This window comes from Schistocerca piceifrons, chromosome 2 (assembly GCF_021461385.2).
Source record: "Schistocerca piceifrons isolate TAMUIC-IGC-003096 chromosome 2, iqSchPice1.1, whole genome shotgun sequence".
Classification (NCBI taxonomy): domain Eukaryota; kingdom Metazoa; phylum Arthropoda; class Insecta; order Orthoptera; family Acrididae; genus Schistocerca; species Schistocerca piceifrons.
The window spans coordinates 196,852,100-196,870,392 of record NC_060139.1 but is presented as its reverse complement, the minus strand read 5'-3'; the positions used below and the strand labels follow the sequence as shown (position 1 = coordinate 196,870,392).

Sequence of the window (18,293 nt, the reverse complement as noted above, 5' to 3'; positions counted from 1 at the left end):
ACGCACTTACAAAGGGAGAAACGATCATCATAATTAAATAATGGAAATAAGAGTTAATATGGAAAGATTTTGAGTGTTCGCTTTTTCCGCACGCTGTTCGAGAGTGGAACGGTAGAGAAGCAGCTTGAAATTGGTTCAATCCTTTGCCAGGTAGTTGTGAACTGAAGAATGATCTTGTAGTTGTAGATGTAGATGCAGCAGGCGGCCCGCGACATGCTGTGACGCCAGCGGCTCTGCAGAAACGCTGACGAGCCGTTTATACGTCATCGCAGATGCTGCTGGGGCCACAGCTGTACAGCGCAGGGCAGGATGTACCGGAAGGCTCTTATAGATGCAGACAGCCCTCAGCAGCAGGGACCGCCCTTTTGAGCTGGGGCAATGTTGTTTTGAGTCATCATTCTTCTGACTGGTTTGATGCACCCGCCAGGAATTCCTCTCCCGTGTCACCCTTTTCATTTCAAAGTAACACGATCTACGTCCTCAATTATTTGTCTAATGTATTCAAATCTCTACATTCCTCCACCGTTTTTACCCACGACAGCTCCCTCAAGTACCATGTAAGCTATTTCCTTGATGTCTAAACCTATGTCTTATCTTCCTGTCGCTTCTTCATGTGAGTGTTTTCCATATACTTCTTTCCTCGCCGATTTGCCGGAGAAGCTTCCCATTTCGTATCTTATCAGTCCACCAAATTTTTAACATTCTTCGGTAGCAACACATTTCAGATACTTCGATCCTCTTCTTTTCCTGTTTTCCCACAGTTCACATTTCACTTCTATACAAGGCTGTACTCCAAATACACGTTCTCAGAAATTTCTTCGTCAAATTAAGGCCAATGTTTAACAACAGTAGACTTCTCTTGGCTAAGAACGCCCGCTTTGCCAATGGTAGTCTACTTTTTATGTCTCCTTGCTCCCTCCATCATGGGTTACTTGGCTGCCTAGGTTGCAGAATTCGTTAGCTTTACCTACTTCGTGATCACCAATCCTAATGTTAAGTTTCTCGCTGTTCTCATTTCTGCTACATCTCATTACTGCAGTCTTTCTTCGATTTACTTTCAATCCATATTTTGTACTCATCAGACTGTTCATTCCATTCAACACAACTTGTAATTTTTCTCCACTTTCACTAAGGATAGCAATGTTATCGAAGAATCGTATCATTGATATCCTCTCACAGTGAATCTTAATTCCACTCCTGAACCGTTCTTTTCTTTCCGCCGTTGCTTCTTCGATGTATAGATTGAATAGTAGTGGCGCCTGCCTTACACTCTTTTTGTTCCGAACACTTCGTTCATAGCCTTCCACTCTTATTGTTCACTCTTGGCTTCTGTACATTGCATATTACCCGTCTTTCCGTGTAGCTTACCCCTATATTTCTCGGGATTTCGAGCATCTTGCACTGTTTGACATTGTCATACACTTACTCCAGTTCCACAAATCCTGTTAACATACCTCCATTTTTCGCCAGTCTCACTTCCATTATCAACCGCAACGTCAGAATTGCCTCTCTGGTGTCTTTACTTTTCCTAAAGCAAAACCGATTGTCATCCAACACATCGTCAATTGTCTTTCCCATTCTTCTGTATGTTACTCCTGTCGGCAAATTGGATGCATGAACTATTAAGCCGATTTTGCGATAATTCTCGCAGTTGTTGGCTCTTGCAATCTTCCGAATTGTTATGTGACTGATGTTTTTCCGAAAGTCAGGCGGCATGTCCCCAGACTCAGACGTTCCACACACCAACGTTGATAATCGTTTTGTTGCCACTTCCCCAAATGATTTTAGAAATTCCAATGAAATGTTATCTATCCCCTCTGCCTTATTTGATCTTACGTCTTCCAAAGTTGTTTTAAATTCTGATTGTAATTATGGATCTCCTATCTCTTCTGTATCGACTTCTGTTTCCAGTTCTACCGCGTCATCAGAGAAGTCTTCCCCTTAATAGAAGACTTCGAAGCATTATTTCCACTTACCCGCTCTCTCTCCTGCATTTAATAGTGAAACTGCCATTTCACTCTTAATGTTATAACCATTGCTTTTCTCTTCACCGAAAGTTGTTTTGAATTTCTGTATACTGATGCCATCGTTCCAACAATCATTTATTTTTTCTGTTTCTTCACGTTTTTCACGTAGCCATTACGCCTTAGCTTTCCTGCACTTCCTATTTATTTCATTCCTAAGTGACTTGTATTTCTGCATTCCCGAATGTCCTTGAACATTTTTGTACTTCCTTCTCTTATCGATCAACTGAAGTATTTCTTCTGTTACCTATGGTTTCTTCACAGTTACTTTCTTCGTACTTATGGTTTTCTTTTTGGCATCTGTGGTTGCCCACTTTAGCGATTTCCATTCCCCTTCAACTGAACTGCCTGTTGAGCTACTCATGACCGCGGTGCCTAAAACCTCAGAGAACGTCAAGCGTATCTCTTCATTCGTTAGCACTTCCATATCCCACTTCTTTGCGCATCGATTCTTCCTGACTAGTCTCGTAGACTTCAGCGTACTCTTCATCACTATAAATTTGTAATCTGAGTCTTCATGTGCTTCTGGGTACCCCTTACAAACCAGTATTTGATTTCGGAATCTCTGCCTCGCCATGAAGCAATCTAAACTGAAATGTTCCCTTATTCTCCTGGCCTTTTCCAAGTATACCTCTAACTCTTGCTATTCTTGAATAGAGCATTCGCTATTACTAGCTGAAATTTATTGTAGAACTCAATAATAGTCTTTCTCCTCTCTCATTTCTACTACCAAGCCCATACTATCTCGGAACTCTTTGCTCTACTTCTTCCGCTACAACTGCATCCCAGTCCCGCATGACTACCAGATTTTCGTCTCCCTTTACGTACTGTATTAGTTCAGTATCCTCATACACTCTCTCTCTCTCTCTCTCTCTCTCTCTCTCTCTCTCTCTCTCTCCCTCCATCTTGGTCTTACGACGTCGGCATGTATATGTGAACTATTGTTGTCCGCGTGGTTTGCTGTCTATTCTGACGAGAACAATCCTGTCACTGAACTGTTCACAGTAACTCACTCTCTGTCCTATATTTCTATTCATAAAGAATCCTAGTTCCGTTGCACCATTTTCTGGTGTTGTTGGTATTACTCTAAGCTCGTTTTCTTTCCATTTTACTTCACTAACCCCTACTATATCTAGATTGAGTCTTTGCATTTCGCTTTGCAGATTTTCTAGCTTCCCTGTGACGTTCAAGCTTCTGGCATTCCGCGTCCCGACTCGTAGAACGTTATCCTTTCATTGGATATTCGATTTCTTTCTCATAGACACCTCCCTCTTGCCAGCCCCTTCCGGAGATGAGAATGGGGAATATTCTGGAATCTTTATGACATTGGAGAGATCATGATGAGACTTTTCAGTTACTGGCCACATGTAATGCAGTGGCTTCCATTGCCTTTTGCATCCTCATGCGAACTGTTGTCCACCGTCCGAGAGGTGTGTGAAAGGGCAGGGTACCCAGCTCTTCGGACTCTGGCAAAGTTACAGAGTGAGGGGAGACGGGGGCGGTGGTGGTGGGGGGGGGGAGGGGGAGGGGGTGGCAAAGCGTACATCCCTCTGTCTAAGTGTGAGTGGAACGCTTGCGGTGTGAAAGCAGGAGTGTGGTGTGCAGTACGTATTACTTTACCCATATTTTTCAATCAAATCATAACTTTGGAAAGGAGTGCGTACAACGTATTGAAACCTGTTTTCAGACAACTAACAAGGACTGAACTATCAACAAAAATACCTCGTATTATCATCCTGCTTTCGGTGTGTGGTCTTGCATGGTTCCTCGTGTAATGAGCGTAGGTGGTGGTGTTAGTAGTTACTCATATTTAGAAAATCTAAGTTCTTTCCTGATAAATTTTATTCGCGAAACTAATATTAAACATTACTTTTTATTCAGCATTCTCGTCAGTTACAGTTATGCTCATTTAATTGCACAATCTCAGTCCTAAAAATGTTTAGAGTCAACTCTAAGGTCATTAGATACCGAGCGCAATCTCGCATTGGTTAAAAAGTGAGGAATGACATCGTATATGCTACATGCTACTGTTTTTATTTTCTCCTTTTAGTATAGCCTATTCAGATTACACCAGTATGCATGATAACAGAAGTTTGAAGAAAAAATATGTTGTTAATCAACTCTTTGATGCTTGTTTCAAAACTGTCTTCAGTTTTCCTTCTATCACGTTAGTTTCTTTTACTGGAATGAAATTTATTTAATTTTTAGATATAAGTATTTTGTTAGGGCAGTAAGCTGGGTACACGAAAATGCCCTGCTCTTTATGCGAATAGGGCAGCCAGGCAAAGTAAAAGTATTGGAGTGTAAAGATTTGGCCAAGTCGGAGACATATTGTGCATGGGACAAAGAATATCTTTCATGAACAGCTTGCAGAACACATAAAGTATATCTGAAAGTATTGCTTCCTCCACTACTTACCAAATTGGACTGGATAAAGCAGTCTGTAGGGGCTCTTCCACAATATGGATTCCATTGTAAGACTATTTATATGAAAGATCTTCTCATGTGCCAAGAAAAATTGAAAACAGGGATTAGTTGGACCTTCAATTCACTAACTGATGAAAGATCACGAATTTGAGAATACAAAGAATATTGGAGAAAAATTAGCATGGGTTGCCTTCAGATCTGCTATCGTAAGCTTTCTAGGGAATACATAACACCCAAGTTACAAGAATATCGTCAAAGCCGTGTTGAGTTACAGCACGAGTGTTCAGTCCAATTCCTACACTCCCATACTGACTGCGTCACAGAAGATCTGAGACATTGTAATGAAGAGCAAACAGAAGGCATCCATCAACACATTAAGGAGATGGAGAAGGGTTACCAGGGAATGTGGAGTTAAAGCGCAGAGGTCGACTATTACTGGATTTTGAAGAAAGAGAGTAAAGGTGTAGGTTCTGTTAGGAAATCAAAAAAGACAAATGTAAAGTAAATGTTGCTGAGAGAAGTCTTTGTAGTATTTTTAATATAGCCTAACGAATTAAAACAATCATAAAAATTTAGACTTTCATTGAAATTATATCAAAATCTTTGTGCCTCAGTTATTCAGATCTTTAAAATATACCTTGTGAAAAATCACAACATGATAGGGAAAAAAAGTAGTTTTCAAAATCAGGATTACAAATCGTTTTTAGAACGTCTATTTCATACAAATCATGTAACTTTTTTTTAAAATTCAGGCTTATCTTATTAACAGAAACTAATAATTTTTATAACAATGATTTCTGCAGAAGGCCGACTAACAACAAGAAATGTTTACAAAAATTAAAGGAACGAGATCACCAGGTTTCACGCATGGGAAATACGAGGTACTTACCAACTTCAGAAGTTTCAGGGTTCCAGTTCTCCACAACCTCTCCGATCTGAAAAAATAAATAAATAAAAATAAAAAAAATTGTTTACTTTCTATTCAGTAACATTATCAAGTTTACTATTAATATGTGAAATAATTGATCTTTTTATTGAGACAAATGTTGAAAATTATCTGCCCAGTTGTTTATAGTCACTGAAAAGCTGTCATTGACCCGTAACAACAATACGACCCAAACGAATATAATACTTTTCACTAACATTCAGATTACTCGTTTACGTAAGTTGTGAACGTGTCACCAGGCAGTAGCGATAACCGATGTGCTACATCCTCCGTTACCATTTAAAATTTCCTTCAGTTTATCTGTAGTGCCGTAGAAGAAGTTAGTGTTCCATTCAGAGCAATATCTGGCCAGACCTGAAGTCTATAACATATACTCAATATGTATTAGGGCTGCAACATGCTCCAGCAACCGTTGTGGATCATTTAAAATATAGTGACTGCAAGATAAAGGTACTTCTTAATACAGATGAGGGGAGTCAAATGAAAACCTAACACCCGTCACAGCGGGACAATGGAATAGTTCCACTCAAAACTAATCAGACACGCGTTAAGAAATTTCTACCACAGGGAAACGACAGATCAAACATTCTTGTTTCGTAGAACGCGGATCATCCAATTGGCACTGTCACGGTGGACCTTAAGGTCCAACAGGATGATAACGTTCGACAGCATTCAGATACCCCAAGAGCAAACGGCAAAGCCATCAGTGGAAACATTTCACAGCTCCCCCGCAAAAAAAAAAAAAAATAAAATAAAATAAAACTTAGCTGTTAACACAAGTTCCGGTAAGATACACGGTAAAGCTAATCCCGCCCCCCTCCGTCCCCCATTCCCCACCCCACTGCCAATCGGATGAAGGCTGTGCTTCAGCGATATGGTTGGGAAACATCCTAAGTACAACCCGGATCTTTCACCGTGTGATTTTCAAATCTTTGGCGACCTGAAGAAAGACATGCATGGATGTCGGTTTCAGTCGAACGAGGAAGTGCAAGAGTGGGTACGAGGTACGATTGTGGATCCGTTAGCAGACAACCGCTTTCTACGAAACAGGAGTTGATCGTCACGTCTCCCAGTGGGACACATATGTTAACACGTATGGTGATTACTTTTGGAAGGAACCGTTCCATGGTTCCGTTATGGAGGGTGTTCGGTTTTCATTTGATGGCCCCTTCTAAATTTCCATTATAGCAAGATAGCACCTGTTCCACATACAGGCATCTCAAATTCAGGAATGTTATAAATGTTTCTTGCATGTCATTGTATTTTAATATTTATAGCACAAATAAAAATACGACTGGACAGACAACAGAGAAAACAGCAAGAATAGAAAATAGCTGTAACTTTGTTTCGTTTCGTTTTCAGTTCACAATTATTAAGAGACTAGAAAGTAGGGTGAGTAACTCAGTGGTCATTCTTACGCCTGAATTGCAGTGGCAGTATTTTAGCATAAGTACATTCATACATACATACATACATAAAAAACGAGAACAGAAGGTTAAATAACCATCGGGTCTTATCGCAGTAACCGCGCAGATGTGCATCTGAAATCACAGATTTAAGCCTGGTGCATTATCAGCATCTTTCCTGGTTTTAGAATAAAGGCCGCCGCCTTCTCGCTAACAAGGGAAGCTTTAACCTGTCAGGTTTCCGGTTTTAGTTTTTGTTAAATCATTAGCACGGGCTTAGCCCACACTTACATGGGACGAATGCTGCTCTAGTATGATGCACGAGCTCGTTGAACACGAGACCACTAGCCGCCGAGAAGAGGCGCTAGAACTACCGTCGAAGGCGGCACACAGGAGGTCGACCGTATTACGTTTGAGGCACGTCCTTTTCTTCTTTTTTTCTTTCCCGAATCTTCGACCAAGCATTTGTATCCCTACGACGAATAATGTTTCTTTTCACAGGAATACCACCTCTACTACTACTACTACTAATAATAATAATAATAATATAACGATTCAGTCCAAAGAACATAACACATTTATACACTGAAGCGCCAGAGAAACTGGCACAGGCAGGAGTGGTCAAATACAGAGTTATGTGAACAGACAGAATACGGCGCCGCGGGTGGGCAACGCTTATACAACAAAACAAGAGTCTGGCACAGTTGTTCGATCGGTTACTGTTGCTACAATTGCAAGTGGCGATTTTCCAGCACGATCATTTCACGAGTGTACAGTGAATATCAGAAATCCGTAAAACATCAAATCTCCGACATCGCCGTGGCCGGAAAAAGATACTGCAAGAACGTGGCCAACTACGACTGAAGACAATCGTTCAACATGACAGAAGTGCACCCCTTCCGCAAATTGCTGCAGATTTTAGTGCTGTGCCATCGACAAGTGTCAGCGTGCAAACCATTCAACGAAAGATCATCGATATGGTCTTTCGGAGCCGAAGACTCACTCGTGTACCCTTGATGACTGCACGATAAAAAGCTCTATGCACCGAATGGGTCCGTCAACACCGACTTTGCACTGTTGATGACTGGAAACATGTTGCCCAGTTGGATGGGTCTCGTTTCAAATTGTATCGAGCGGATGGACGTGTACGGGTACGGAGACAACCTGTAGTAGAATCCATGGAGCCTGCATGTAAATAGGGGACTTTTCAAGCTGGTGGAGGCTCTGTAATGGTGTCAGGTGTGTGCAGTTGGAGTGATAGGGGACCCCTGATACGTCTAGATAGGAATGTGACAGGTGACACGTACGTAAGCATCCGTTCTGGTGCACCTGCCGCCATTCACGTCCATTGTGCATTCCGACGTACTTGGACAATTTCAGCAGGGCAACTCGACACCCCATACGTGCAGAACTGCTACAGAGTGGCTCCAGGAACACTCTTCTGAGTTTAAACATGTCCGCTGGCCACCTAACTCCCCAGACATGAACATTAGTGAGCACATCTGGGATGCCTTGCAACGTGCTGTTCAGAAGAAATCTCCACCCCCCCCCCCCCCTTCGTACCCTTAAGGATTTATGGACAGCACGACAGGATTCATGGTATCAGTTCTCTCCAGCACTACTTAAGACATTAGTGTAGTCCATGCCACGTCATGTTGCGGCACTTCTGCGTTCTCACGGGAGCCCTTCACGATATTAGGCTGGTGTAACTGTTTCATTGGCTCTTCAGTGTACAACCAATTACGCATTTGTTACATTTGTTGTACGATTACGCATACGTTACTTATGAACAACACGATTTAACATACGTTTTCAAGTCCTGACTTCCAGGCGACATCGTTTCTGTTGCCATTTGTTTGTTACTGGTTGTCTTTTACGTTAATATGGCAATAATAATCACTTGTGTAGTATGTTCTGACTTTTCTATTATCGGTAGTCAGAAATAACTCTCAATCTGTAGCTGACATGCACTGACAGACGTTTCGAGTTGTGACAGATGATCAGCGATTTTGCTATTTCTGTCGCTGTCTATCTGTGTGGTGATTATATTATTGTGCTGTTATTCTAGTAGTAATCAGTTGTATATTATGTTCTGCCGTTGCATTAATAAAAGTCTGAAATAAATAAACTCCCAGTTCAAATTTCGTGACAGCAATTGTGTCGGATGATCAGTGACATTGTATGGTTACATCTACTTGCTGAGAATTCTACAAGCGATGTTAGTGGGGTATAATGAATCGATATCTGTGGTGGTTTGTTATTCAAGTTAAATTTTGTTTCTGCGTATATTATGGTTTATCCCAGATCTTGGTGGACAATGTCAATAAAGTTTTTGATAAATTGTATATATTTTAGGTCAGTTAGTTCATTGAACATTAAACGTAGATGATTTGTAGTGTGTAAATATATGTCAATTTCCTCTAGTACATTCATAATCCGTCCTTTAGCATTTTCCAAGCGGTATATTGTGTTCGTTCTTTTTAATGTGGTGCAAAAATGTGGATGGGTTATTGCTACTTAATGTAACAGTTTCTCGGTATCTAGTGGCGAAGTTTCTGCCAGTCCGTCGCATGTAGAACTTTTACCGTCTTCGCAGTGAATTACTGCATACCTGGATTTGAGTATACTGGTGGTTTCCAGTTACATGACTGTATTTTAGTCTTATGTTATGTCGTGTTTGGTAAAATCATATTATTCGTAAGTTACTTACATGTAATTAAACAAATGTACCGAACTTTATAAGAATTTTTATTGGCGATGAAGGTTGTACAGCGGAAATAGGCCTGTAGTTCAAATTAAAATAATATTCATAGAGCGTAACTTGTTACATAAATATATTACGTCCTTGAAATATATATGTATTCCGCAGCAGACCCATAACACTATGAAGATGTACAAACAGCTGGGATTCACATATAACTGTTAAAGGAAGCCGCTGAACAATGTGGCCTACAGGTATTATTTAAAAATAAATAATAACTAACATCAAATGTGGAGACATCAGAAACGTACAAATATTTAATTACTTGGTGGAGTTCGTTATAAAAAACGGACTGGGGAAGGAAACACTTAAGAAACGGATGCGTGAGCTTCAAATAGTCTTGCAAAGGTCGCGCGAGTTCTGCGACAAAAAGTGCCTTTCACAAAACCCTAATACACATCGCTATGAAATGGTTCTGAAGTCAGTAATTATATATTTAGCGAAACTCTATCCCTAAATGCAAATAAAGTCCCCTAGAGGAATTGGAGAAGAAGGAGCGGAGGGTCTCTAGGACAATCAAGGGTTCCAATTACAAGAATGGCATCTACCAAAAGAGATCCAATAATTATTATTATTATTATCATTATTATTATTATTATTTTTATTATTCTTGATTGTTATAATTATTTTTTGATTGTTATAATTATCATTGTACTACTTTTATAATCTCTATTTTTTTCTTTAACATTAATACTGTATAACATGTTATATGTCCTAATTTTCTGTAGACACTGAAATTTGTTGAATCTGAGTATGCCTGGTTAGGTGTAAGAGAGGGCCTGAAGGCCCTAATCTTGCCAGGTAAAATAAATGCATAAAATAAAATAAATTAAGTCTATGGTGAACTAGAGAAAAATACAGACGGAATCCGAAAACGACGAGTACGATTGTACGGTCACCTCAAATGAATGGACGCGAACACGTTAGCCACCTTTTTTTAAATTCAAACCCAAAAATTACAGTGCCCTGTTTTAATAATAACAATAATAATAAATTATGATGTAATGAACATTTGTTTATTGATACAGACACGCGCATATCGCAATCAAGTGGTACTGGTTGAGTAATATACACTGTAGAAATTCTTCCAACCCATATGTGGCATACAGCAAACCAGTGCTTAACGGTATTGGTTAAAAACAGTATTGGTTGCAATTTTATTTTTTATTTTTCAACGACGCGTTTAGCCATATTTAAGCATCTTCAGGTTATCTTAATTTGGTATTTCTTGACTGTTTCTAGACTATTTGAAGCTCACGCATCCGTTTCTTAAGTTCTTCCTTCTCCAGTCCGTTTTTCATAACGAACTCCACCAAGTACTTACATATTTGGACGATTCTGATGTCTCCACACTAGATGTTAGTTATTACTTCTTTTTAAATAATACCTGTAGGTCACATTGTTCAGCGGTTTCCTTTAACAGTTATATGTGAATCCCAGCAGTTTGTACATCTGGATAGTGTTGTGGGTCTGCTGCGGAATAAATGTCTTTCAAGGACGTAATATATTTATGTAACAAGTTACGCTGCTATGAATATTATTTTTATTTGAACTACAGACCTATTTCCGCTGTACAACCTTAATCGCCAATAAAAATTCTTATAAAGTTCGGTACATTTGTTTAATTATATGTAAGTAACTACACTGACTAAAGAATTCTTCTAAGAAATACCAAATTAAGATAACCTGAAGATGCCTAAATAAGGCGAAACGCGTCGCTGAAAAATAAAAAACTGAAATTGCAACCAAGACTATTTTTTAACCAATAATATACACTGTATTTACGATATGTGGATGAATGTACCTACAAAAATGGCTCTGAGCACTATCGGACTTAGCTTCTGAGGTCATCAGTCCCCTAGAACTTAGAACTACTTAAACCTAACTAAACTAAGGACATCACACACATCCCGAGACAGGATTCGAACTTGCGACCGTAGCGGTCACTCGGTTCCAGACTGTAGCGCCTAGAACCGCTCTGCCACTGCGGCAGGCAATGTCCCTACAAATTAATTTCGAAGCTCGAGGAAGACAAAGGCGTTTCACCTTCAACAAGACCACGCCTAGCGCACAGCAGCTTACTTCAAAACAAGCTTCTGGCTGAAAACACGCTTATTTTACACTTATTTACAGCGCACACACCACTTCCGTGCGATTTAGTTAAGGAACAAAGATACACTTCTATTTTCTCTACTTTCTTTGACTCGAGTTTCCGATGGCTAAAATTTCGATACTGCAACAAGATGTTTTGTGCTATGTGTGTAGACTCAAACATGCTGAGATTCATCCCAGGTACGTTCCTCGCACTCGAATGGCTGCGTGAAATGGAGGTCCTAAGAGGTAACAAAGCATCTTGTTGAAATCTGGGTCTCGCGCTATCGCCAATTTGCTCACCCGGTCTACAAAGAAAGGGTTTCCGAAAACCTCGTACTGTGTCATTGCTTTGCTTGTCGGAAAACAGCCTAGTGCTATGAATGCCAAAAGCCGCTGCTTTTTACCTTATTGGGGCTGAGTTACCGTGCTCTGAGAAAACTGAAAGACGTTTCTACGATTTTTTGCTCGTTTGCAGCCGTAACTGGCGCGACGAGCACGTGCTGTTTACGGGGGTCGCTGCCTGTTAACAAATGGGCGGTCTCTAAGGCAGAGAGTGGAGTGTGGACACAACTCGGTATTCCTGGTGTGCCCAGAAACTCCACAAAGTGAGCCGGCGTGAGCAGCATTTGAATGTCAAAGCGAAGCGTCCGCGCTCGTGCCGTTTAACGACGCATACATTACCGTCTAGCTCCTCACCGCACAGCCGGATGGTCATCTGCTCAGGGACTCATGGCGAAGCCCTGCGCCGAAGACAACGACAAGTTAAAATTGTCTTCTTCATCTTTTCTTCTACTACACCTTCTTCCAAAAGCATTGACGAGTTGGTCTGTTAAGACGTCTGGATCCATTCAGTTTCTCTGGGGTCTACCACTGTAGCAGATGGTTCAAAATGGCTTGAGCACTGTGGGATTTAACATCTGAGGTCATCAGTCCCCTAGAACTTAGAACTACTTAAACCTAACTAACCCAAGGACATCACACAGAACTATATAAACCTAACTAACCCAAGGACATCACACACCCATGCCCGAGGCAGGATTAGAACCTGCCACCGTAGCGGTTGCGCGGTTCCAGACTGAAGCGCCTAGAACCGCTCGGCCGGCTCTGTACAAGTTTTTTATGAAAACTTTCTACCCATTCTTTTCTGTATTCCATAACCTTTTCGTTCAAGATGCGAATTTCTATGTTCTTATGGATGGTTTCACTTTTTAATCTGTCTCTTGTTGTTACTTCCGGTACTATTCTCAAAAATCTGATCATAATATGATATTTAAAGTTGTCACGTTAACGTGGATCCGTTGAGAATGTACGGATAGAAAAAACGTCTAATTTTTACCTGTACAGAAAAATAATTTGATAATTAAATCTAATACGTAATATTCTACATGTAACTAGGAATTCTGCACAGTAAGGTGGTATGTTAGAAAACAACAAATCAGCTAATCGCACAATTTACATAAAAACTTTCTACACTGCAGACTACTACGGACTATGTTTACTTATAACTTATAATAATAATAATAATAATAATAATAATAATAACAGTGTTCTGTCCACAAAGCAACTCCATCACTGCACTTTCATCGTTGTGCAGTAGTTAATCTTTTCCACCCTCTTTAACGGAGCTGTTAGTTATATGTTTCTTGTATGTCTGTATCAGTTAACTCTTATCTTTTTCTTGCTCGGGTTCTCTCTGAAGTCACCATTCCTCATCTAGTACCATAGCTAACTTCTTTTGTTTCATCCTTTTGTTTCCAATATTTCTCTTTTTTTTACTTAATCTACGTAACGGAAGTTCATTACTTATTTCATCTATTCCTCGCCTCCTGTCTTTATTATTTCTTTAACCTGATCACATTAGACCGGACCAGGATTCTGCACATCTCAGAAGCTTCTAAGCATTTCTAAATTCTCTCTGCCATTGTGTCGACGTTTCGTCACCACACTTGACTACATTCCAAACGAAACACTGCACTAATCTTTTCCTTAACTGTTCGTTTAATGGGCCATAGAAACCCCTGTTGTTCTTGGGAATTACTTCTATTTTAACAGCTATATTGGTTTCTATTTCGGGATAATAATAATTCCGTGTGTGTGTGTGGCCTGGTGCCATTCTTCCTACAGTACGATCTTCGTGTCCCTAACCTTCGCCAGTGATCCAACTGGGAAAAGGCGACCTACAGTCTAACGTCAAATCCGAACCACGTGTTGTTTCTGGCGACTCCACAAATCGTTGAAAGACGACGGCTGTGTTAAAAAGAAGACTGAAAAATCCGTGGTCCGGCCGAACTTCTAACCCACAACCTCTCGGTTTCCAGGCTAGCTAGACTACCAGACTTGATTATGTGTTGATTACTTGTCATCTTACTCTTTGCTGAATGTGTTCAGTGTGCCTGAAGTTATCAACTTGTCCCACTACTTGACAAGTAAGAAAGATAAAAATGAAAAAAAATCCTTTCTTTCACTTCTGCTTCAGTATATGTGAAGTGTACTTCACGCCAACAAAAATTGCATAAATTCTTCGGCCTTTTAAAGCCTCTACCCCTCTTATACAGTAACGGTTTAAAGGTGTCTGTTGTAATTTTTCGCCGGCCGCTGTGGCCGAGCGGTTCTAGGCGCTTCAGTCTGGAACCGCGTGGCCGCTACGGTCGCAAGTTCGAATCCTGCCTTGGGCATGGATGTGTATGATTTCGTTAGGTTTAAGTATTTCTAAGTTCTAGGGGACTGATGACCGCAGATGTTAAGTCCCATAGTGCTCAGAGCCATTTGAACCATTTTTTTGTAATTTTTTCCCATTACCCATGTGACACGAATTCTTTACGGACGAAAGGAAATACTGGTAGAAGCCGAACTAGGGGAAGATGAGTTTAGATTCCGTAGAATTGTTGGAACATGTGAGGCAATACTGACCCTACGACTTATGTTAGAAGGTAGATTAAGGAAAGGTAAACCTACGCTTCTAGCATTTTTAGACTTATAGAAAGCTTTTGACAATGTTGACTGGAACACTCTCTTTCAAATTCCGAAGGTGGCAGGGGTCAAATACAACGAGCGAAAGACTATTTACAACTTGTACAGAAACCAGATGGCAATTACAAGAGTCGAGGGGCCTGAAAGGGAAGCAGTGGTTGGGTAGGGAGTCAGACAAGGTTGTAGCCTATCCCCAATGTTATTCAATCTGTATATTGAGCAAGCAGTAAAGGAAATAAAAGAACAATTTGGAGTAGGAATCAAAATCTATGGAGAAGAAATAAAAACGTTGAGATTTGGCGATGACATTGTCATTCTGTCAGAGGCCGCGAAGGACCTGGAAAAGCAGTTGAACGGAATGGACAGGATAATGAAATGTGATCGAATTAAATAAGGTGCTGCTGAGGGAAATAGATTAGCAAATGAGACAAAGTAGTGGATGAGTTTGCTATTTGGGGAGTGAAATAACTGATGATGATCTAGGTAGAGAGGATATAAAATGTAGACTAACAATGGCAAGGAAAGGGTTTCTGAAGAAGGGAAATTTGTTAACACCGAGTACAGATTTAATTGTCAGTAAGTCTTTTCTGAAAGTATTTATTTGGAGGGTAGCCATTTATGGAAGTGAAACATGGGCGATAAATAGTTTAGACAAAGAGCGATGGAAGCTTTCGAAATGTGGTGCTACAGAAGAATGCTGAAGATTACATGGGTAGATCACGTAACTAATGAGGAGGTAATGAATAGAATTGGGGAGAAGAGTAGTTTGTCGCACAACTTGACATGATGAAGGGATCGGTTGGTAGGACACGTTCTGAGGCATCAGGGGATCACCAATTTAGTACTGGAGGGCAGCGTGGAGGGTAAAAATCGTAGAGGGAAACCAAGAGATGAAGACATCAAGCAGGTTCAGAAGGATGTAGGTTGCAGTAGTTACTTGGAGATAAAGAAGCTTGCACAGGATACAGTAGCATGGAACGCTGCATCAAACCAGGCACTGAACTGAAGACCACAACAACAACAACCACCTACTGCAAAAGATACTGAAAAGCCTAGCAGTACGACGTAACACGAAGACATCACCGCTGTGTTAGAAACCCCTAGGACACTGAGAAGTGACGGGTTAGCGCAGTTGGTCTGTTGAGATAACAGACTGCTATTAACGTTGGCTCCGTGCCAGGCGTAGCCAAGGGTCTGTAGGGAAGGTTCCGGCTTGCGGCTGTGCACACGGATCCCGGCAGACGCATTCGCAGAACAAACACTCGGCAAATTGCAGGCGCCAGCCGCGGAATACAGACGAAGAATTCGAGCCGTCGACTCCGCAGTCGTCTCGTGTGAGAGGGAGCGCCGGCTGTTGGCGGGAGTCCGGGGTTCTTGACCGGAACCTTCGGCAGGCCATTAGCATTCCGCGGCTCGCCCCCACAGCCCGCAGTATTTACTCGCCTGTCTGCAGGGAGCTGCATGCAGTGCCGCGACCAGCCGCCGCCGAGAGCTGCTAGACTCTGATAGCCGAGCTTACAGCGTCTGCGCGTTCCCAAGCAGACTTGACTGAGTATTAATGTATGAGTTTCACAAAATGTCCCGGCAGATGATACATTTTTGTGCAGCTGTACAGGTAATTTGGGCTTGGAAAGTAGGAAGCAGAGAGTTGTCGTCCTGTATCAACAAACAGGGAAGAAGTTTAAGTCTGACTGGGGTCGTCTGAAAGGGGTGGGGGTTCCGTTCTGACTCCACTGCTGTTCTTGATCGACACTCTAACACGAGAAATGACCCACCGCGAAGGAATTATGCGAATGGGACAGGGAACGGTAGATGTACATGAACAGATGAAGAATGATTACAAATTGAGAAGCATTTGACAATTAATTCAGGAGGAAGAGCTTCGCATATCGAGCAAGTTAATAACGCGTTGGTCCACCTCTGGCCCGTAACCAAGCACTTATACGGCATGGCGTTGATTGATTGACAGAATAGATGGATCTTCTCCTGAGGGATACCGTGACACATTCTGTCCAGCTGGGGAGTTAGATCGTCAGAATTCAGAGCTGGTTAGAGGGCTCTGCCCATAACGCTCCAAATGTTCTCAGTTAGGGAGAGATCCAGCGATCTCGCTGGCCAAGCTAGCGTTTGGCAAGCACGAACACGAACGGAAGAAACTCTTACAGTGTGAGGGCGGGCATTATCTTGGACAAATGTAAGCCCAGGGCGGGATACCAAGTACAATATCGTCGACGTACCGCTTTGCTGTAAGGGTGCCGCGAGAGAGAAGCAAAGACTTCCTGCTACGAAATGAAATAGCATTGAAGACCATAACTCCCGGTAGTCGGGCCGTATGGCGTAAGACAATAAGGCTGGTATATCACCGCTGTCCGGATTGTCTCCAGACGCGTCTGGTCAATGGGGTTCTGTTTGAAGAGATTCTACTCCAGTCAATGAGGTTCTGAGCCGAATAATTGTCCGCAGACGCTTCGAACAGTGGAGCTCTTGTAAAACAGAAAATTTATTCCTGATTATTTTGAGCTCCACAGCCGATTCGTTCTTCATACATCTACAGGTCGCCGCGGAGGCGGTCAATGGTGCGTCTGTTTTAGCTCCACAAACGTCAACTGCTGTCGCTGTTGTAGTTGACACCACATTCACCGCCACCGTCTATCATCACGATATGTGGGTTCGAAGATTGTCAAATGTTGACAGAAACCGGTTACAGCAAATTTTATTTTTATTTTTTTGCTGTCGAGACTGTTTGTGTTCATTCTGAAAGGTGATAATTAGAGCCAACAAGTGTGAATGGCAAAGGAGGATTGTGGGAACGAGATGACTATACTGTAGCCTAATATTTACGTTCAGGCCATATTTAAATACAGCTAAGGCTTTCTTCGTCCTAAAAATTACAACAGTACGGTAAATCAACAGAATAGATAATTGGAATGACTCCGACGAGTATGCCGCGGTGGTCTAGCGGTTCTAGGCGCTCAGTCCGGAACCGCGCGACTGCTACGGTCGCAGGTTCGAATCCTGTCTCGGGCATGGATGTGTGTGATGTCCTTAGCTTAGTTAGGTTTAAGTAGTTCTAAGTTCTATGGGACTGATGACCACAGATGTTAAGTCCTATAGTGCTCAGAGCCATTTGAACCATTTGAACCGATGAGTATTTTGCTGCGTATTACACACTTATATAGACACATATCGTAGATAAACTACGAAAAATACAAGGGGAGAAGACCGGGGGGGGGGGGAGAGGGGGGGAGACAACACTAGGTAACTTAGGTAACTTTTACCAAATGTTTAACAGTACCGTATTCACAAGAGGGATACTTTTTTCAACACCACAATACAAGGAAAACTTCCGTGTCTATCTTTAAGTATTTCACTTAAACTATTCTCGATTTTTTGGTCATCCGTCTTCTGACTGATTTGATGCGGCCCACCACTAATTCCTCTCCTGTGCCAACCTCTTCATCTCAGAGCAGCACTTGCAACCTACGTCCTCAATTATTTGCCAGATGAATTCCAATCTCTGTCTTCCTCTACAGTTTTTGCCCTCTATAGCTCCCTCTAATACCATGGAAGTCATTCCCTTATGTCTTAACAGATGTCCTATCATCCTGTCCCTTCTCCTTATCAGTGTTTTCCACATATTCTTTTCCTCTCCGATTCCGCGCACG

The 18,293-nt window shown here is 41.5% G+C and overlaps 1 protein-coding gene across 1 annotated transcript in view; it reads right to left on the bottom strand.

Annotated features, from left to right (window-relative positions):
• Positions 1 to 18,293, bottom strand: part of LOC124775245 — a 107,818-nt gene that overhangs the window by 61,898 nt on the left and 27,627 nt on the right. The window contains exon 3 of the mRNA XM_047250083.1: positions 5,341 to 5,386. Coding sequence (XP_047106039.1) covers positions 5,341 to 5,386 — 46 coding nt within the window. The remainder of the gene's footprint in view (positions 1 to 5,340; positions 5,387 to 18,293) is intronic.